Here is a 21,748-nt window from a genome sequence, read left to right as displayed (position 1 = left end):
AAATGCATTTCCTGTGGGTAAAATGCAATGTACATTTATAGTGGGAAGCAGCCGCATAGCACAGGGAGATCAGCTCGGTCCTCTGTGACCACCTAGAGGGGTGGGATAGGGAGGGTGGGAGGGAGACGCAAGAGGGAGGGGACGTGGGGATATATGTATACGTATAGCTGATTGACTCTGTGATACAGCAGAAACTAACACGCCATTGTAAAGCACTTATACTCCAATAACGATGTTAAAAAAATGCAATGTACCTTTGATTCCTTAACATTTATGCAGGCATGTAACTTTTTCCTGAGTTACTCTGTCACTTAAAAACAAACATATTTATTAAAATGCCTTCCGGTTCTTGCACACCCCTTAGTCATTTCATAATATTTATTAAGCATGCAAGAATATTCCAGATAATGTGGGGGGTGGGTGTGGTAGGAGGGGAAGGAGATAGGGACTCTATTCTTGAGACATTTCCAAGACATTAAAGATTCAGAAAAAGCTAACAACAGTTAATATTTACATAACAGGATTTCAAATAACTATCACAAGCATTATCACATGTTCTCATGCAACTGCCTTTTATCCGAAAGGAGTACAGCAAATGCAGGTAGATATATCTAGAAGCACAAAAGGAAAAAAATCTGATCACGAATTTACCTCTGTGGCAGATAATCGCTTGTCTCCATTATCACTCCCAACGCCCGAGTCAGAATCCTTCTTGCTGGGTTAGATGCCATCGATATTGAATTCATTTAGAAAAAATTAAAATCACAAAGTTCACAACAAGAGACATCAACTTATATTCAAGTAATGACTTTACTAAACAAATTTTTATTATTACCAAAAGACAACAAATACGCCCAGTATTGAAAGTTGTTAAGACAAGGGCCTAATGAAAATCAGATACTTGTACCGTCTAAATATGGTACAAGATAAATTCTTTGTGTTCAGAGTTTCATGGATTTATACTCTACCTGAGTAGCCTGTTCTTTGAAACAGTTAATAATTTTCTTATTTTATTGATTCTAGCATATGAAAAAGCAAAAACTACCAATTGCTTTTACCTCTTAGGTTATGAAGTTTCCTAACTTTCAATAATTCTGTAAACTTTTATTCAGTGACTAAATAAATTTGATAGTATGTTTAAAACAATAAAGTAATGAATACATATTTTAAGCATTATATAAAGGTACCATTAGGGTAGGCTGAGATTTTAAGTCACTACAGTATATTTACTTTTTTTAGTAAAAAGTTCAAGAAAGATTTCTGCAGTGAAGACATTTCAAAAACAACCTGCATTTCTACAAGTGTGTTCAGTGTGAGAATTTTGTTCTCCGAAAATTCAAGGCCCAGTTTACATCCCAAAATGGCCAAGTACATGTTAAATGATTCTAAAACTTCCATTCTGAACAGGAAATGGCAAAAACTATGCACAGTGCATTTTTAAAAGACAATTAAAAAAAAAATAAAGTCTGCATTTTTTCTTAACAATGTTCTGGAAGCATATTAAAAATTAACTTAAAAAACCATGTCTCTAACACAACATTGTAAATCAACTATGCCCCAAAAAATTTTTTTAAAAAAACAACAAAAAACCATGTCTCAGTTTGATGTGGTTGTTTTAAATGATAGGTAAAAAATACATATATTTATATTATAGATCTTATTTATAATATGTGCACACACCCATATGTTGCACTCAGGAAGGACTGATTCTTGATTAGGAGAGGGTAGTTGAAACCTGCCAAAATGTTATCAACAGCATCAATTTTCCCTTTTTTATTCCAAAAGTGTTCGAGACTCTGATGTATAAATCTGCATTGGCTGAGTGAAACAAAAGGATTTTTGGAGTTAGTTACCTGGAGCGCCTTGGCCTAAGCAAACTCTAAACGGGGGCTTCTAGCCGAGGGGGGTCACACTCACCCGTCTTCCACGTGCTGGTGTAAATGTGGCCTCTCTATGGTGTGGAGATAAAGGGAGTCGGTTGTCTTAATCTGGCATGCTTGGATGCTGAGATACTTAAATATGTGCACTTTGCCCTTAGTGCAAATCTATGGAGAAATTAATTATAAATATTTTTAACGGCAAAACAAAATGTAAACACTAGACATCTCACTCTGTATCATTTAGTTTTTGCATTTTCACTTTAAGTAACACGTCAACGATGACCACCAAATTTGACCTCTCCAAAACAGGTAAGATTTTAGGCAATCATTTCCTCCAAATTCTACTTCAATAGAAAACCATGTTCAAGAAATTTCTAGTTTCTCTTGCACTAAACCGCAAAATTCTAAGCAAAATACATTTAAGTATAAATAGTGTAAAACGTATATACGTCAGATAACTAACCTGGTAATGTTCCAATTCTGAAAGCATATATACTTCATTCTGTTCTCACATAGTTTAATATTTGAGCTTGAATCTTGTCTCTAAATGACTGACAATATTTTAAAATGGTTAAACTCTAGTTTCCAGCTAACTTCAATGTAAGGAATCTATTACTCCTTTTGTAATCCATACACTCCATGAAAAAATTTCAAATGCATGTACAAAATGATAAACATAATAACTGAATAAGTGAAATCATCAAACATCATAATTCTGGGATTGCGGTGACCAGACAGTGAGGCAAATGGTGGTAAACAATTTTGATGTCACAGAAGACAACATACTGCAGTCAGATTCACACGAGGTTTCATTTTTTAAGAGATTGTGACTGTTTATGATCGTATCCATACATTAATTCTGCAAAATATCAACAAACCAGTTCTGCTGAGAGTTGCTTAGATGCTATTGATAGCCTATCCCCCCGGCAACAGCTTCGCTGTGAGACCCCTCACCTGTGCTGGAGGAGACTGCAAAGGGTTATTCTCAAGCAGTAATACTTGCAGCTGCTTCATCTCTCTAAAACAAATGGGAATCACGAGCACTTTATTGCAGGAAAAGTCAAACTTTACCAAGGGAAGATCTACTAGTTCTAAAAGAACAGGGGAAAAAAAAAAAAAAAAAGAAAGAAAGAAAGAAAAAAAAAACTCAGAAAGCAACAAGATTAAATGGCTAAACACATTCAAAAATTTTCTGCTTATCTGGAAATATATCATTTAGCATAATTAAAACCAAGTTGTGTATTAGGAATATAAGTTATGTATATATAATACTTTACTAAAGAGGAGAGGAAAGCTTTCATTGGGGGCCCAACAATTTTTAATTTGTTGTTATTTCTGATACGAGCTGGAAACACTTGACATATATAACACCTATTGTTTACAAAGGCTTTTTTTCCAGTGAAACAATCACATAAGCCACACCACACAAGATATGCTTATGTTTTAACTTCAAACTGTTTTCAAACAGCTTGCTAGCTTATGAATAATATGTTAATTACAACATATTCTTATGCAGTCCATGTATGTGGGCTGGCAGAATCTCAGAACGAATTACTAGAAATATGTTCTTGTTTAACTCCACTTTAAAAAAGAAATGCTATCAAATTTGGAACTTTGCAACAGACCCTGTAATCCTGATTTGATTAGGCTTTATTCTACTGCTTTAAAAAAGTCTTCTGTAGCTCCACAAACAAGACAGAACATTATATTTAGCTTAAAATCCCCACCCAGTGGCACAGCAAACACTCAGTAATTTCAAGTATTCCAACCGACACTGGCAGCTGCAAGAAACGAAGTCAAATATATTCCATAGAGCAAAGACGCTGAGCAATGCCAGAGTAGGGTGACACGGAGCAAACCACCAAGATCTCCACGTGAGAGGCTACGGAGGGTTCATTTCAGAACGGGCCTCACGTTTGTTATGAAACCTGGTAAGGGAGGCTACACGGTGCTTTCAAATACTCAAGGAATTCCCAAGCAGATGAAGGGCAGGGACTATAGGAAGAAGAGGAACAGAAAGCAGTGACCTGGAGAAAGAATTCATACTATCCCTCCGCTCCCCCTGTACTGCTGGAGGGTTTTCACGTGACTCAGCTAGACTACTTCATGTTCCCCCAACAAAGGTTCACTTAGCAACCAGTCTCTGCAAATTCAACTCACTCTGGGTGTGGAAGGGACTTTCCTTCTTTCATACCTTAGTGAACTACTTTGTATTAGAGAAAAGAGTCATGAGATTGAAACGCAAGGACAAAGACACAGGAGCATCAGCTCAGCAGCTCCCAAACTCAGGTCCATGATAGGCAGGCGGCTGTGTAACAGAAACTCAGGATGTGTCTTTTTAAATCTTTTTTATTGAAGCATAGTTTTACAATGTTGTGTTAGTTTCAGGTGTACAGCAAAGTGATTCAGTTATACATATATATGTGTATATATATTCTTTTTCAGATTCTTTTCCATTACAGTTTATTATAAGATATTGAATATAGTTCCCTGCCAGGTCTTTATTGTTTTTCTATTTTATATACAATAGTGTGTATCTGCTAGTCCCAAACTCCTAATTAATCCCTCCCCCACTTTCCCCTTTGGTAAGCATAAATTTGTTTTCTATATCTGAGTCTGTTTCTGTTTTGTAAATAAGTTCATCTGTATCATTTTTTAAGATTCCACACCTAAGTGATATCATATATTATTGGTCATTCTCTGTCTGACTGACTTCACTTGGTATGATAATCTCTAGGTCCATCCATGTTGCTGCAAACGGCATTATTTCATTCTTATTTATGGCTCAGTAGTATTCCACTGTGTGTGTGTGTGTGTGTGTGTGTGTGTGTGTGTGTACACACATTACATCTTCTTTATCCATTCATCTATTGATGGACATTTAGGTTGCTTCCATGTCTTCGCTATTGTAAACAGTGCTGCTATGAACATTGGGGTGCATGTGTCTTTCTGAATTGGAATTTTCAAACTAGAATTTTTGAATTCTGATTCAAATTGCATGTGTACTTTTTAAATCGCCCCAAGTAATTCTCTGCTCAAACTCAGCTCTCCCACCAGTAGCGGGATAAGTGATTCGCCTCAGGTCTCACTCGTCCTGGTTGCCTTGAAGAAGCACATGGAGAGCAGTGGGAGGTGAAGAGAGGAGGTGAAGCCAGAGGATGGCATGGAATCAAGGAAGTCAAAGGGAAAGGGAAAGTAAGATCTTTCCAGTTAATGGTTCATTTTGAAAACAGGGCTGAGAATTAGGGGGACTGTATGTAAAAAGAGTATCTCCTTGCTAGAACTTCCAGTAATATGAATCCATCTCTCTGATGGCTAACTTGACTCCCTCAAGTTAGGCTGGCAAATCAGGGGTGATTTCTTTTCAGCAATTTGCCACTTAAAATGAAGACTTTTAAGCAAGACTAGAGAGCTAAGTGCTTGGAAGACACAGCAGGAGTGGAAGGAAGGCGACTTACAGTTAAATAAAGTAAGAAATGGTTTTTATAATGACAATTCCTTTTAGTGCCTGTGGGGGACACAATTACCATCTTAGTTTAGGAAAGCTAGAATCTGACATTTTCACAACAAGGAAACGAAGGAGAAAATGATAACTCCAGCTCAGAAAAAGCCAAAGAGACAGAGCAGGAAAAAAGGGGTAAGAGAAAAACTAAAAAGAAAAATGAATCCCACTCCTCTTTCTCCATTGCAAAGAGGGGCAATGAATGACTACTTTAATGTTCTGTCCATTCTGGTGCCAGAAAGAACAAAATAGAGTCTCCCTGTTGCATTAGTTGTAGCATAACCACCACAAGATTGATGTGGGCAATTAGGCCACAAACTTTTCCTCCCTCCTCAAACTGAAAGCGTATGAGGAGGGGTACTAAAGAGGAAAAACAAGTGAGTAAATATGAAAAGTCTTTAAATTCACTGCCTGAGAGCATTATCAATGCTCTTTTGTTAACAGAGTTCTCCAGAGTAAAGCAAAAAGAAACTTGATATCAGGAAATTATTTTTTTTAAAAGAAGGTTTTCCAGTGAACTGACGTTTTAGCTCCGAGTGTATATTAAAATATTAAGCCTGAGAAAACATAATTATGAAAAGTATAGAAATTTGTACGTGATCTTTTTAGGAGAAGGAGTGTTTTTAAGTTAAGCGAGCAACGAGTGGTGAGAGAAACAAATATCTTGATTTTACAGATGCACTTTCTTCCCACATGTTTCTAAACCATTACAGGAAACACTTAAATGATTAAATTAATTTTTTCTTTTGAAAACAAGAGTTCAATAATTTGTGATGACTTCTCAATAATTAACCTAAGAGCTTAAATTTAGATGAAAGTTTTCTTTAATGTTATGAAAGGCTATATGATTATAAATTTGCTGTTAGTAAGAGTTTTCTCTTTATACTTGCTCAAACCAAGAAAAACAATTTCATCCATTCAGAACTGGAACCGCACAATGACAAAATGAAAAATCAATGTTTTTATACCAAGTCATCTCAAGTAATAAAGTAATAAGTCTTTAGGCCAAGATAGTTTCTAACTCTTCTTCTTTAAATACTAGCCAGCATGAGAAAGGTGAAGACGGCAGATAACACTTAAAACTCCCATCTATAGAGCACATTACATGTTATAAAGTTCTTTCCCTTTCTTGAGCTCCATTTTCTTGCCCTGAATAATGAAGCACTTCAAGCCAAAGATCATGAAGCAGGAACAGAATAATAAAAATCAGGCAGCTCTCAAATAGCTGCATTAGAGTCAGACTAACCAAATGCTGACTGTTCCCAAATATACCCTTTAGCTTATCAGGCATCCTAATGTGCTTAAATGAAAATGATAGAAACCAAAGTGATCTCTGAGAACCAGAGGATGTTTTGGAGAAAGCATACAGTGTCCTGCTGCTCATCAACTCATTCCTGAGCAGGTCCAAACGAGGATCCCAAAATGTGAAATTCAGATCCAGCATGATCTACAAGGCTACTTATCACCATTCTTAATGGTATAACATTTCTGAATAAATATATCTTTTTTTTTTTTTTTGCGGTACGCCGGCCTCTCACTGTTGTGGCCTCTCCCGTTGCGGAGCACAGGCTCCGGACGCGCAGGCTCAACGGCCATGGCTCACGGGCCCAGCCGCCCTGCGGCATGTGGGATCTTCCCGGACCGGGGCACGAACCTGTGTCCCCTGCATCGGCAGGCGGACTCTCAACCACTGCGCCACCAGGGAAGCCCTGAATAAATATATGTTTTTTAATTTATTTTTGTTTTATTGAAGTACAGTTGACTGACAATTTTTTTTTTGGCTGCGCTGCATGCGGGATCTTAGTTCCCCAACCAGGGATCGAACCCATGTCTCTTGCAGTGTAAACACGGAGTCTTAACCACTGGACGGCCAGGGAAGTCCCTGACAATTTTTTTTATCGAATATCTTTTTATTTTAACTTCAACGCAACATATCAGAGGCGCACACTATGGAAGCCCAGAGCTGCAGGGAAGGGTTTGCCCGTGTCTGGCTCCTGGGTGGGGCTGTGTGAGGGGCTCAGTGTTCGTGCCGAGTCTCAATGCTGAGGCTCTGGAGCCATCCTTGCTCCAGGCTTCAAGAAAGTCATCAAAACAACCAGTGGTATCAGCCCAAGCTTCGCTTCAGCAAAGGCATGCCCTCGCCTGAAGCACGGATTCGAGACACTCAGGGCTCCCAGATCCCCAAAGCCCCAAACCCTGACTTCTGGGTCTGCAGGACCAAGTGCAGCAACTAACTACTGACTGGATGTTCCAGGACATCCACGTCCATCCATACCAAAAGCCATTCATGTCGCCTCCTGTTAGGAGCTGAATTGTGTGCCCCCCAAATTCATATGTTGGAGCCCTGACCCATAGTACCTCAGAATGGGACTGTATTTGGAGATAGGGTTTTCAAAGGGTAAATGAGTTAAAATGGGGTCATTAGTGTGGGCCCTAATCCAGTATGATGGGTGTCCTTACAAGAAGAAGAGATTAGGACACAGACACAGAGGGAAGATGCAGGGAGAAGACGGCCATCTACAAGCCAAGGAGAGAGGGCTCAGGAAAAACTAAACTGACCAACACTCTGATCTCAGACTTCCAGCCTCCAGACTGCGGGAAAATACATTTCTGTTGTTTAAACCACTCAGGTCTGTGGTACTTTGTTATGAGAACCTGAACAAACTTAATACACACACATACACACACACACAGCTTTATACAGGAGTATGATTTTGTTACTGAACCCCTGACTAAAATTACAACTTGAATATAACTTTTCTGTTATCAGCACATGAAATTCAAATTATAATTAATATTAATAGGCACACACAAACATGACTAGAGCTACCTTCTTCACAAAGGTAAACAAAAAATGATAAAAGCCTCCTGTTTGATCGATTCTTTTTCCTTTCTTTTTTTACCTTGTGGTAGAACTTTAAGGTAATTTCTTCTGACATTCAGTTCTCGTAGGGATTTCAGTTGCCCTATCTGCTGAGGCAAGGCTGTGATCTCATTGCAGCTGACGTCCTGCATTGAAAACAAAGAGAGAAACAGTAAACGCCTTTTGCCGGGAGATCAAGCATTTCATGTGAAATCTCCTTACGGAATTTAAATATTAGGACAACTACACAGGGACATGTTTATATTGGTCTCCAGGTCCGAGGTCAAGTGAGGCTTATTAGCACAGAGAAGAAGAAAGAAAGTGCAACATTTAAAACATCCTCTGAGAGAAAACGGAGAAAAAAAGCATGTTAGTAGCCTTCGGTAGCTACTCTGCCAGCCTCGAGGGCTGCTGTTCTCACATGCTTCAGTCTTATTTCTCACAACAAAGCCATGAGGTAATATTACTGGCCTAACATTCACAGATTAGAACACCGAGGCTCAGGAAAGTTCAGTCAATTGTCCAAGGCTTGCAAGTACCAGGGTTAACACTTGGAACAAATTTCCAGCCAACTGTTCACCCACTACCTTACCTTACAAAATGCCCATAGTTTACAGTGTATACCTATATATATTACTGCACTGTTTGGATGCATTATTTATTTAAAATGGAGTTCTTAGCAGAAGGCTGGAAACTTTGGACCTGAACACCTTTACAAACATTTTACAAGCAAGACTGTGGGGTATGCGGACTGTGTCTTCTTTGCTTTGGAAAAGTAATACTCTATTAGTAATCATTGATGGGAACCACCTCTTGACACATGCAAAATGGTGGCCATGATATTTTTAATCTTCTGTATCATTATTACCTCCCCTAACCCCACTCTTCCTCTTGTCCCTAGTAGTTCTGTCCTGCTCTCCACCTCCCTTACCCCAGCTACTCCGTTAGTCCAGACCAGCAGTATCTCTCAGCTAGACACTATAATGATCTTATGGCTGTTTCCAGGTGTCAATCTCCTCCTCGGTTCCATCCTTCACAGAGTGAAGATTTACAGAGTGTGAATTTCACTCTATCATTCATCAGCTCAAACACCTGCAACGGCTCCTCAGGATAAAGTCGCAAACTCAAATCTGCTCAAATGTTTGCCTTCTCCTGTGAGCCTGTGAGCTCCTAGATGGAAGAGACTGTGTCTTAGTCACTCTGCCTCCTGTGCTGAGCAGAATGCCAGGTATAAAGTAAGGGATCAGGGGCTTCCCTGGTGGTGCAGTGGTTAAGAATCCGCCTGCCAATGCAGGGGACACGGGTTCGAGCCCTGGTCTGGGAAGATCCCACATGCCGCGGAGCAACTAAACCCGTGCACCACAACTACTGAGCCTGCGCTCTAGAGCCCGTGCGCCACAACTACTAAACCCGCGTGCCACAATTTCTGAAGCCCGCGTGCCTGGAGCCCATGCTCTGCAACAAGAGAAGCCACCGCAATGAGAAGTCCGCACACTGCAACCAAGAGTAGCCCCCGCTCGCCGCAACCAGAGAAAGCCCGCGCGCAGCAACGACCCAACGCAGCCAAAAATAAATAAATAAAATAAATTTTAAAAAATAAATAAATAAAGTAAGGGATCAATAAATATTGGATAAGACTTCTGAAATCCATTTATGTTGATGTTCCATAATGTACAGTTTATTCTGTCTCTGGCTGGGAGCCCAAGAGGCTCCAACATACACACCAAATTTCTTGCAGGTCTTGCTTGGTGTCACAGAACCACAAATATATTTGGGCCACAAATGATCCCAATGAGATCAAGTCCTTAAACATCCCACATCACTGATGAACCTGCAAAAACTCCCCTTCACTCATCCTCTTAGAAAGCAGCAAAGCCTTGTTTCAGAAATTGGTTTCATATTCACTCGGATGAGAACTCACCATTGACCAGTTCCTTGAAACCTCTGTGCTCCGTGTAACAGCAAGGCTGTACGGAACACAGTGGATCACTGCCCTCTAACCTCATCTCATTTACATATTCCTCAGGTGACTTGCCAATCTGTCAAGGTCATGAAGGCGCTAAATGGATATCACTTGATGAAGAGGAATAACATCGCTCCTATTAAAGGAAACGAAGCTGTCATCTGTAAAGCCTGGGTGTACGCATTGGAATCAGCCCGCCATACTGTTCCATACTCAGCTGTCTGACTTGGGGGTGGGGCAGGGGGCTGGCGCGTGACAGGTTAAGGACATTAGGTGTTCAACGGCATCACCCGCAAGCTGGCTACTGCTGCACTGCTTCTGGCCCAGAAAAGTCACACAAAATTTTATGAAAGACATCCCTAATGTTAAAAAAAAACCCGACAAGCGCATCTGCAGAGACATAAATGTCTAAGGAGGTAATTACATAATTAGGAGGTCCAGAGATTTGTTCAGTCACTCTTAGCCCCTCACTGAATCAGTAAATTACTCTGCCTGTCTGAATATACTTCCATATATGAGAACTGAAAGGTAAAATGCCACCTTTTCCCAGTTACTATGGCATTTCATCAGCCACAAAAGTCAACAACCAAACCCTTTCAATGAAAGTTTTATCTTTCTTTGCTTCCAAGTTACCAATATGCAAGAGGTACCATTTTAAAATCTAAGAGTCCTCACACAAATGGTACACAGGTAAGCCCTAGAAATATAGGAAATTAAATCATTTTATTGGACTCAGGACCCGGCACAGTCATGTTGGTGACGGCTGAGAGGAGGGGAGGTCATGGGAGAAGAATTAGTGAGAATTATTTTCCACCTCTAAGGAGAATTTATGTTGACACCTAAAATGTTTTATAAGTCTGTGAGTGATAGCATGAGAAAGACCCTTTTGCAGATTACGGGAATCACGTATTTTTCAATGTGAAACTGATGATTTTCAGAAGTTTTAAGGACATAATTAAAAAAAAAAATTTCTCTTAAAAAAAGAGAGGTGGGAGAGGAAAGCTAAAAGAGAACAGATATATTTAGGCAGCATAGTCTCACCATGAAATCTCCTGAGATGAAATGCATCTTTATTCTATTTTTTTCCTGTGTACTACACTCATCTTGCACGTTGTTGATTAACCCCAGCTAGCCATGAAATTAAGAGTATGCTGTTTCCATAAATATAAGGTAATTTTTCCAACATATATTTCTAAATGGCCTTATCAAAGAAAATAGACTCCCCTCAGCTATATTTAAACACTTATTTACCTGCAGGGAAAATGCTTTCCTAATTTATTTTTTTTAAAGAACTTCACATAATGATAAAACAAGTTTTTCCTTCTAACTTACAAGACAGGACATCTGTAGACAATTAGAAACATAAAGTCCAATTGTCCATTCACATTTTGAAGGGTATATGGCGAAGGTCAAATTATTTTAATAGTACTCTGCACTGCTGTCCGTTACTTCCTGTCCTGCCAAGATAATGAGGGAAAAAGCAAGATAAAGACTTTTCACTCTTGTATGATCAATGTTGCAGAAAACTGTGCAAACTCAATGCCCTCCCAGCTATTGAACCTTGCCAAGTTTTAAAGAGGTTATGAATTTCATCACAAAAATAAAACCCCATAGGTAATTATGTCTTAATTAGTTGGGAATGAGGAGGAGGACAGAGAGGAAAATAGTCTAGATGTTTTCAGATAACGTATTTCAGGTTAAAAAGTGTAAAAGCAACATTCCTAGAATAGCCTGGCTCTCTGTAACATGTCTGTCCACATTTAGTCTAAAAGAAATAATGGCTTTTTTTTGGGGGGGGGGGGAGTTCATTTTAAAAAGATATGATTTAGGAAAATAAATTTAAAAAATAAACAACATTAGTGCCCCATATTTCTGCAATACTGAGAATTTATCAAGCTATGAGTTCCAGATCCAGTAACTTCTTAGAATAGTCAAATGAATCCCTTCTGAATGGTCTATTAGCCCTAAGCTATGTCTTGGAAAATAATTATTCCAAACTACAGTGAAATCAAATTACCATATATTCAGCATTATAAAGTTATAAATATACAGGTAGGCCCAATTCTATTGTTTGATACAGAAATGAATCTAATCAGTATGCATTATATAATCACATAAATACTCAAACTTAAGTTTTATGAACCAGCCAGTCTAATTTTGTCATTTAGATAAAAAAAAACAAAATAGAGAATTTTAGCTATGACTTAAAATACACTTATTTTCCACTGGTTTAATCAAGATGCTTTTAAGCAACCAAAAGAAAAACTTTAGAAGTTAAGATTCTCATTTCATCACAACTCTTCTGGGCAACTAAAAAGGTCTCTAGAAGGGTTAAACGCATGCTGGAGATAAATACATTTTAGCTGACTGACTGCTAATTGCTACCTTACCTTCAGAATGCAAAAATGACAAGGATTTAAAACAACAGCGTAGGTTCAAGGATCATTAAACTAGGAAATGTCCACTTTCAGAATATATTTTTTAAAAGACTAGACATGCTTTCTTAAGTCGTGACTTCTAATGAAAGCCAACATAACTACTGCGTCAAGATGATCTTGGTTACAGAAGGTTTCCAGTAAGACCAGGCTAAGCGGCAGATCTGCACATGGTATTCTCATGAGCTACCTTCCCCTGACTCTTGGGTTTTCAGAAACTTAGCGTGGTTATACTACAGCTTAAGTCATATTTTAAAATCTACCTCTTGGGCTTCCCTGGTGGCGCAGTGGTTAAGAATCTGCCTGCCAATGCAGGGGACACGGGTTCGAGCCCTGGTCCAAGAAGATCCCACATGCTGTGGAGCAACTAAGCCCGTGCGCCACAACTCCTGAGCCTGTGCTCTAGAGCCCACAAGCCACAACTACTGAGCCCCCGTGCCACAACTACTGAGCCCGTGCGCCTAGAGCCCATGCTCTGCAACAAGAGAAGCCACCACAATGAGAAGCCCACGCACCACAACGGAGAGTAGCCCCCGCTCGCCGCAGCTAGAGAAAGCCCACGTGCAGCAACAAGACCCAATGCAGCCCAAAATAAAATAAATTTATTTTTTAAAATCTACCTCTTTATTTAATTGAAGAAAATGCAAACGTTCTAACAGGAAATATAAGCTATAAATACTGGCCTCCCATCATGTGACCATGTCCATTTTTGTATGACTTTTGGAAATGTCTTTTGTATGGAAATGTCTTTTGTATGACTCAGTGTAACTTTAGGTAAATATCTTAACCTCTCTGTTCCTAGGTAAAAAGAAAAGGTGAGATTATAAATAATTCCAATTTCCTTCCATCATCAGGAAAATCCATCTACCATATCAAAAATAATGAAGAGATTTTGTTTGAAAGATAGATACTTAACTCACTTAGGAGCAATGTCAATTTTGATTTTTCAGCAATCAAAAACCTAAATGCCTGTAGTGAGAACTTCAATTTTAAGACAAATCAGTATGTTCACTTAAACTCAAAACTTTTTCAAGCAACCTCTGATATGATAAATTATTACCTCTCAACACTTACTGAGAGTCTACTTCTAGTATAAAACTCTACCTCACATCCTTCCACATACCCAGCAAACACATACCTCACCCCCACTGCTCTTCATAAGAAACGCAGAGAGAAGCAACAGAAAGGACCCTGCACAGGCCATGAGTTTCCAATTCCCTCACAGAAACCAGAGAAGTTAGGAGGCATCTCCAGAGACTATGAATGGACCTACGATTACATCAGACATGAATTCATGTCTCTATTACACCTACCTCAGAGACTGGAATGCGACACATTAAAAAAAAAAACGAAGGAGAGATTTTCCTCAGAAGTTCCTCAATACATTCTGTGTCTATAATCAATCCCTGAATTCCAACTCTCCACACAACCAAACATTTCACAAAAAAGAGAAAAAAAAAAGTAGCATGGCTAGTCAGGGCCAGGAAATGCACCTTCCAGTCAGTTACTACCTGAGTCAGGCCCAGTGAGTTTGGGGTTGTAAAAGCAGGTTTCTGAAACAGTGATATTATGTTCTCTTATATGAAGGTTAGAGCCGGAAGACACAATTTTCACACACGGCATGAGTTGGAAGAGGGCAGAATTGAGAAAAACCAAAGCAGAGATGGACCCCAGTGTGTCAGCACGTACAGAGAACTGGTGAGAAAACTTCTAAGACCTTTGGCAAATGCCCCATAAAAGGTTCTCAAATTTATTGTGTTCTTCCTTAGTGTGCCTGTCTTCTTCGGAGCCATCTGTTAATTATAACATGGCATTCATACAGTATTTCTTACCAAATATTTAACACACCTTATCCTACTGTCTTTATGAGTAAAATGAGGTTTCGTCAAGCCGAGAGAAGTCTGCTGACCCTGGTGCCTGGCTTGAGGTTCTTCAGTGAGGGAACTCTCAGACAGACACGGTCCATTTGTACCACACCCTACTTCTGTAACAATCTCCCGGCCTGCCCCAACTTGAATGGGAAAAGCACTGCAAGTTGAAATAGGGCAACTACACAGAAAGAAATCATGGCTCCGCTCCACGAGAGGCTTAACGATCTAGATGAGGACCCAGTGAGCACAGCTGCATTGTACTGCAGAAAGGCCTTGGGCTTTCAACAGACTAACCCGGTTTTCACTCCAGCTCTACTACGTCATGGCCCCACGCCCTTTGGGTAAGTAATCCTGAAACCCACACTTGTCTGTGCAAGGTAGACAGGATATCCACCTTGCTGGGTTATTGTCAAGGTCGGATGATAGAACACATGTCAAGTACTCAGCAGAGTGTCTGGCATACCGTAGGTGCTCAGTAAATGCCAGTGCTTTATCTCTTTCCTGGATAGAAAGAACATGCAGATACAAAGACTTACTAAGCAACACAGACACACAGCTACAGCTCTAAGGAGACAAGCGGTACAGAAGTAATTCAAAGTAGCTGAGGAGGTCAGAAAGTTCTAGATCATTCTCATCAGAAATGACCCTTGAGGGGCAGCTCCATAGAGCTTAGGTTCCCCTAAGTTCTCCGACACCCGAAACAATGTGGAAATATATCCTCGCCTCTCCTGTGGACTCAAGAAAAGACGTCTCAGAAGTGTTACTTAATGAAAGTCTTCATGGAAGGAGGAAAAACTAGTTGTCCATATTCTTTGCGCAATCACAATCACTAAATGGCAATGCTTTATGTTTTAAGATTCTTAGATAATTGTGATATATTCAAGAAAGTAAGATACTGTTTTCCAAATCCAACTCCTCTCAAAAATTAGAGAGGGCACCCTTCTTGCAGATGGCCACGGTGCTTTGGTTTTTGTTTTTTCAGCGAATGATGACTCTGGAACATTCGCTCATACTTGGACGAGAAGAGAGTTTACAACTCAGTTTAGGATACTCTTTGAGTCTGATGTGAAAATTTCTCAAATATTTCTACCAAAATAGTTCAACAGGGCTCAGAGCCTACTAATAAGCTGAGAGATTTTATCAGCGCTACGTGACTGAAGGTACTCTGAGTGCTTGGGGAGCACCCAAATGTTTTTAACAAGTTGGTTACTATGTAACTACAAAACAGGAGACTCCTACGCAATTCTAGAATTACTTCAGGCTCTCCAGGGAATTTTTTTTCCAATTGATAGCTAAAAATCATCTGACATGGTTACCTGTAGTATCAATACTATTTTAAGCAAAAAGATATGAAAAATAAATAAGAATGGATGGAAACTAATCTTTTTCAGTCTGTGACCTTAAGCAAGGCCAGTCACCCCTTGCGGTTAAGTAACGGCAAGTTATTAAATATTCACCAACTTCACAAATAAATGCTTTTTGTGAAGGTCACACTTGCCCATAGAGCAGGAAGAACACAAGCTATACAGCTGCCCTGTCTGGTAGGGTGGCCACCAGCCACACGTGCCTATTAAGCAGGAGAAATGTGGCTAGTCCAATCTGTGCTGTGTCAGTGGAAGACCTCAAAAACTTAGTAGGAAAGAAAGACTACAAAATATCTCATTAATTTTATATTGTAGAGATGTTGAAATAATATTTTAGCTATCTAGGGTAAACTAAAATATATTACTAAAATGAATTCCATTTGCTTCTGTTTTTTTTAATGTGGCTACTAGTACATGTAAAATGACATTTGCAGAAGGACAAATATCATATGATATCGCTTATATGTGGAATCTCAAAAACAATGGTACAAATAAATGTATTTACAAAACAGAAACAGAGTCACAGTTGTAGAAAACAAACTTATGGTTACCAGGCGGGGAAAGAGGGGGAGGGATAAATTGGGAGATTGGGATTGACATATACACATTACTATATATAAAATAGATAACTAATAAGGACTTACTATATAGCACAGGGACCTCTATTCAATACTCTGTAATGACCTATTTGGGAAAAGAATCTAAAAAAGAATGGGGGTATATATATATATGTATATGTATAACTGATTCACTGTGCTGTACAGCAGAAAGTACACAACATTGCGAATCAACTATGCTCCAAGAGGGAGGAGATTTGCGGATATGTGTATATGTATAGCTGATTCACTTTATTCTACAGCAGAAACTAACACACCATTGTAAAGCAATTGTACTCCAATAAAGATGTTAAAAAAATACATCCAAAAAAATTTTTTTAATGACATTTGCTGTCTGCATCATGTGCTGGGTGAGGGACAGTGCTGGGTGAGGGTGTTTCTGCTTGGGTTGTAAATCAGCTACGCCAGGGTGACCGACCCTCTGGGCATCGCTCACTGTCTCTCTGCCTTGGGTTTCTTCTTTTGTAAGATGTTGAGAGCTTGGACTAGACGTCCTTTTTTTTTTTTGTTTAAAGATTGGGTTTTTTTTTGATGCAGAACATTTTTTTTTTGTCTTTATTGAATTTGTTACAATAGTGCTTCTGTTTTATGTTTTGTTTTTTTGGCCCCAAGGCATGTGGGATCTTAGCTCCCCGACCAGAGATCGAACCTACACCCCCTGCATTGGAAGGCGAAGTCTTAACCACTGGACCGCCAGGGGAGTCCCGGACTAGACGTCTTTTAAAACCACTGTGGCTTTAACATTCTAGGATTCAAGTGTGCAAGAGTTATTGCTGGTGGAGAAAAGACACAGGACAGGCTGACGGCAGTGTTGGAACCGGGAGGCAAAGCAGCTTTCCTAGAGCTGAGCTCCAGATGGGGGCCTAAGAAAAGCCCAGGGCATCCCTTACAGCCACCCAGCAGCTCATGTGCCCCGAGCCTAGAGACAGTGCTCTTCTACCTCTGCCGCCTGCCACCAGCAGCTGACAGGAGAATTTGAGGAAAGCCCTGCCCCGTGTGGGGCTGGCTGCAGGGCTCAGCACGTGCACCACCTATTAGCAGATGAGCTGCTCTGTAGCAGCACAGCTCATGGGTGGCACGCTGTCAGCTTAAGCCCAGGGTGCAGTGGGACAGAAACACATTACGGCTGCCAAAGGCTGACTTCACCGACGTGCCACACATCCACTCCGCAGGAGCCCGACAAGTGGAAATACACCAACGCTGTACTCATACAGTGTTTGCAAGACCTAATCCAAACTCTAGCAAACCCGGATTTGGGGGTTTATCACACTCCTGAAAGAAGCATTTTTTTAAAAAGCAAATAACTATCAGTTTCATCCGAAGTGTTATTTGCTATATCTTTTGTTTTCCAGAATCAGTTAAAATGGAACCTTCTGAGTTAACTTGGATTGAAAGACAGAGTCGCCACTCACTGGCACGGCCCTTGGGAGTCCTCACAATCGGTCCCAAGCCACCTTCTTGGTCCACTGTCCACGATTTGACAGCAGCCTTCAGCAAACATTTTTGGGGGCATCTATCTTGTGCCAAGCACTGGGATAAAACAGCAAGTAACACCCAGGTCCGGTCCTGAATCAGCTTTCAAGGTGTAGCGGGTGTTGGCCTGGAGAATGCCAAATGAGAAGACAAATGTGGTTCCCTGAAAATTCAGTGATACGTAGAGGGTGCTGGCCTTAGGAGCACCCAACCCTGGCTTGGAGGATCTGGGAAGGCTTTTGGAGGAAGTGAAATCCACCTTGGCTAAGAACTGACCAAGAGAAGAAGAGAAGGAAGAATCAGTCCTTGTGGAAAGAGTGATGTGCTCAAAAGTCTAGAAGTGAAAATGAACAAGGCTGGAATTCAGAGGGTAAAGGGGCCAGGGACAAGAGATGAACCTAGAGAGGTATGCAGGGGCCAGACTCAGCAGGGCCTTGAACACTCTGGGAAGGAGGTGATGATGGCCTGAATCTAAGCCGTGGGCTCGAGGGTGCAGTGCCCAGCCTCACTCCACCCAGCCTCAATGAGATCATACTGCTTCACACTCCCCAGGCATGCCGTGCACTCCCGGGCTGTCGGGCCTTTGCACAAGCTGTCCTTTCTCTCTTGAGTGCCTCCTCTGTCCCTTACATGGACTTATGTAAGGCACCTCTCAAAGGTCTCTTCCTGTACAAAGCCTCCCCAACCCCAAGACTGAATCAATCAATCAGTTCCTACGCCATGCACTTACTTCTTGTAATAGAGACTTTGTGGAGAGGAGGGTGTCTGCCCAAATTAATACCTGACTTCTTGCAGAATCACCCCTCTCGGTGGCAGCCGAGCAGCCGTGTCCAGGCAATGTGACCACGTGCCTTGGGCATCACTGACCAAGTCAGGAGAGGACGCTGGAACCAGGTCTCGCCTCTCTCACTCAGAAACCAAGGCTGAGACATGCTAGGAGGTCCTGCCATGTGCTTTATCTGGGGGGACATTTAAACTTGGGATCTATGGGCTAGGCGACCTCTCCATTGTATGGAGAAAGCTGAGCAGGAAAACCAGTGGCTTCCGTGGTTCTTGACAACTTTCCAGTACCTTGTTCTAGTCACTCACGATCCCTGACCAGATGTCATGGTGCTAGGGATGTGAAGACCCCTGTCTCCTTGTGACTCATCCCAACTCTTGGCGTGAGCTAGTTGGAATGGGTTTCAGATACTGCCATCCTGAAAAAGGTACTCTTTTTAGGGCCCTATTGCCTTTATACAGAAATTACTCACTTCTGTCCTAAAATCAAAGTGGATACATATGTGACATGGGGGCTGTCACTTTCAGAGCCAATTCCAGATGGACACATGACCATAGAGTCACAGCACTCTTTATCTGGGCCTCACAAGCCACCACCCCAGTGTTCCAGGTGGTCCTGAAAAAATTAACTGGAACTGACACAAAAGAGAAAAGTTACTGGCCATCAATGTTCTAGATTGGGGTCTACTTGAAGGAAGGTATTATGTCCTTTTCATGGCTGTAATCACAACATCCAGCTTTGTGCTGGACACAAGGGCAGTACGGAAGAATGCTTGTTGGAGGATAAATTATGACTATTATTGTTTAGACCAGTTGCTCATTCTTGACTCTTCATTCACCCAAGATATCTTTAGCTCAACAGAAGTACAGAAAGAACTCATTCTTTCCCATTTTAGAAACAAGGTCAGTAATTCAATTAGTAGTGAAGGAGCTGACATCTCGGTCTCAGGTACATACTTACAAGCCACTCTGCCTATCTATAACTTGTTCTTCTTTCTTCTCCCTGAGGATATGGACACATTTTAAAGTTACATCAATTTGGAGCAACGGTTCCTAAAATTCTTAGAGAATCAGAGCATTCTCTTCTTTCCAAGTTAATTATATACATTCATAAAGTTTGGCCTACTAACTTATTTGCAGATTATTTTGCCAGTGTATCCATAATGTATCACAAATTTATTTATGCAATCTGAAAAAAAAGTGATCTAAATACCATAGGATAATCTGTAAACTTCAGGAACTGTAAATCCTGAAAACTTCAGGAAGTGTAAACTACAGGAAACCTATAAATTTCAGGAACTCTGTCACAGCAAAGCCATGATTATTCCTTTCCCCACTTAATGTCTCTATCATATACAGACCTTCCCACAGGACATGATCCCCTCCTTGACCCACTGGAACAAAAAGTCTTTCTGACTACCTTGATAGGCTACAATTAGTAAACAAACAAAAAGGGCATCTTAGAAATCAGTAACATACCAACTCCATTAACTGTTTGAGCTGACCTATCTCTTCAGGCAGCGATCCAAGTTTGTTGTTACTTGCAATTAAGACTTTGAGAGGCAGACCACACAGGCAGGCCGGCAGGGCGGACAGCTGATTCCGACTGCGAAGAAATAAAAGAACTCTGGTAAACAGGCAGGCTATTTCATACTGTTTGTGAACATGTTTTTTCAACAAACAAGGAGAAAGGAGTGACCAAAGAAAACATTTTGCAAATATAAAAAGTTTGATAAACTTTTATAAAAATGCAAATCCCAAGTGTATAAGAAAATAAAAATAGTTTTTAAAAAAGAGGGGCATAGGCAGTTGTGAGGGAAACAACTTTTTCCACAACAAGGGACCCTATCAAGCCCCCTGAAGATGCTGAGCTGTTGGCCAGCTCGAGAGCATATGGGCAACACAGGCTGTACCACCAATAGCAACGGGAAGCTGGTGCCAACTGTTCCCTTTCTGACAGTGTGAGTGGGAGATTCAGCGAGGACGAAAGCAGCCAGCCCAGCGCAAGGAAGCATCATCGCATCCATCTTAGCAGTGACGAGGAAGATCATTTTGCTGTAACTCACAAAACCACCGGGCCCATTTCCAACATTTTGATTCAGCTTCCTTTTGTTAAAGCAAGAGCTCTGTGGTTAAATTCTGCCTGGGTTATCTGTGAGAGAGCTAATTAAAAAAGAAAAAGGAAAAGTCGGCCTTCTGGCAAAAGTGAAGTTGGAGCCAAGAGGGGTTCAGTTTCACAGAGGAGCATGAAAAGTGTGAGCCCAGGCCTCACCTCTGCTCTTCACCAAAAGGTCTCTACTCTACTTAATGGTCCGCATTGAGAAATCTTTAAATTTCCCATCATCAACGCTAGCTGACTGAGAGACAGGAAAATATCAGGTAAATGAAATCTACGAATCACATCAAGGATACGTCGGCCGTTTATTTACCTTCCCCTCCACAAGGAGCCCTTTTCCTGCTATCAAGTAAGGAGACAGATGGTTTTCAGTTTCCCTTTCTTTCTCAGCCATTCTGCTGAGGGAGCCAACCACCAGGCAGTGAAATATCTACAAATCTGTATTTGGAACTTCTGCGTGTATTCGCACACATGTGAGACTTCGGAAGCTGTGGTACCATGTGTGTATTTGTGGGTGTGCATATGTCTTTGTGTGTGAGAGATCAGAACAGACAGCTAGACTGGAAACACACCAAAATGTTATCAGTAGCCATTTTTGGGGAGTAGGTACAGTGAGTGGATTTTATTTTCTTTATTATACTTTGCTGTATTTTCCAAAATTCCTACCAAGTACTTTCATAATTTGGGAAGAAATATCATTATAAAAAGAAACTTCACTTAGATACTGGTTACATGGGTGCTTCTAGGTGTGGAAATTCATGAAGATGTACACTTACAATCTGTGCACTTTTCCACACATATGTTACTGTTCAGTGGAATCTTTTACTCCCTCACCCTACCACGTGAGGGGGTGGGTATCTGATTAGGAAAGGGTGTCTCTAACG

The 21,748-nt window shown here is 40.6% G+C and overlaps 1 protein-coding gene across 11 annotated transcripts in view; it reads right to left on the bottom strand.

Moving 5' to 3' along the window:
• Positions 1 to 21,748, bottom strand: part of LRCH1 (leucine rich repeats and calponin homology domain containing 1) — a 189,071-nt gene that overhangs the window by 57,002 nt on the left and 110,321 nt on the right. For 6 of the 11 annotated variants that reach the window (XR_007473035.1, XR_007473034.1, XM_049701047.1 and 3 more), the window contains 6 exons: positions 20,228 to 20,354; positions 8,286 to 8,391; positions 2,835 to 2,971; positions 1,918 to 2,045; positions 1,681 to 1,818; positions 652 to 715 (listed from right to left, as the gene is read on the bottom strand). Coding sequence is in view for 9 of the 11 variants with exons in the window: in XM_049701047.1 (XP_049557004.1) it covers positions 652 to 715; positions 1,681 to 1,818; positions 1,918 to 2,045; positions 2,835 to 2,971; positions 8,286 to 8,391; positions 20,228 to 20,354 (700 nt within the window). In the remaining 2 variants the exon portion in view is untranslated. Of the gene's footprint in view, positions 1 to 651; positions 716 to 1,680; positions 1,819 to 1,917; positions 2,046 to 2,834; positions 2,972 to 8,285; positions 8,392 to 10,166; positions 12,191 to 20,227; positions 20,355 to 21,748 lie in introns of those variants that run through there. The other 5 variants (XM_049701046.1, XM_033436804.2, XM_004274586.4 and 2 more) reach the window with 2 other exon arrangements.

Source organism: Orcinus orca, chromosome 18 (genome assembly GCF_937001465.1).
Source record: "Orcinus orca chromosome 18, mOrcOrc1.1, whole genome shotgun sequence".
Taxonomy (NCBI): Eukaryota; Metazoa; Chordata; class Mammalia; order Artiodactyla; family Delphinidae; genus Orcinus; species Orcinus orca.
This window is presented reverse-complemented; position numbering and strand designations above follow the sequence as displayed.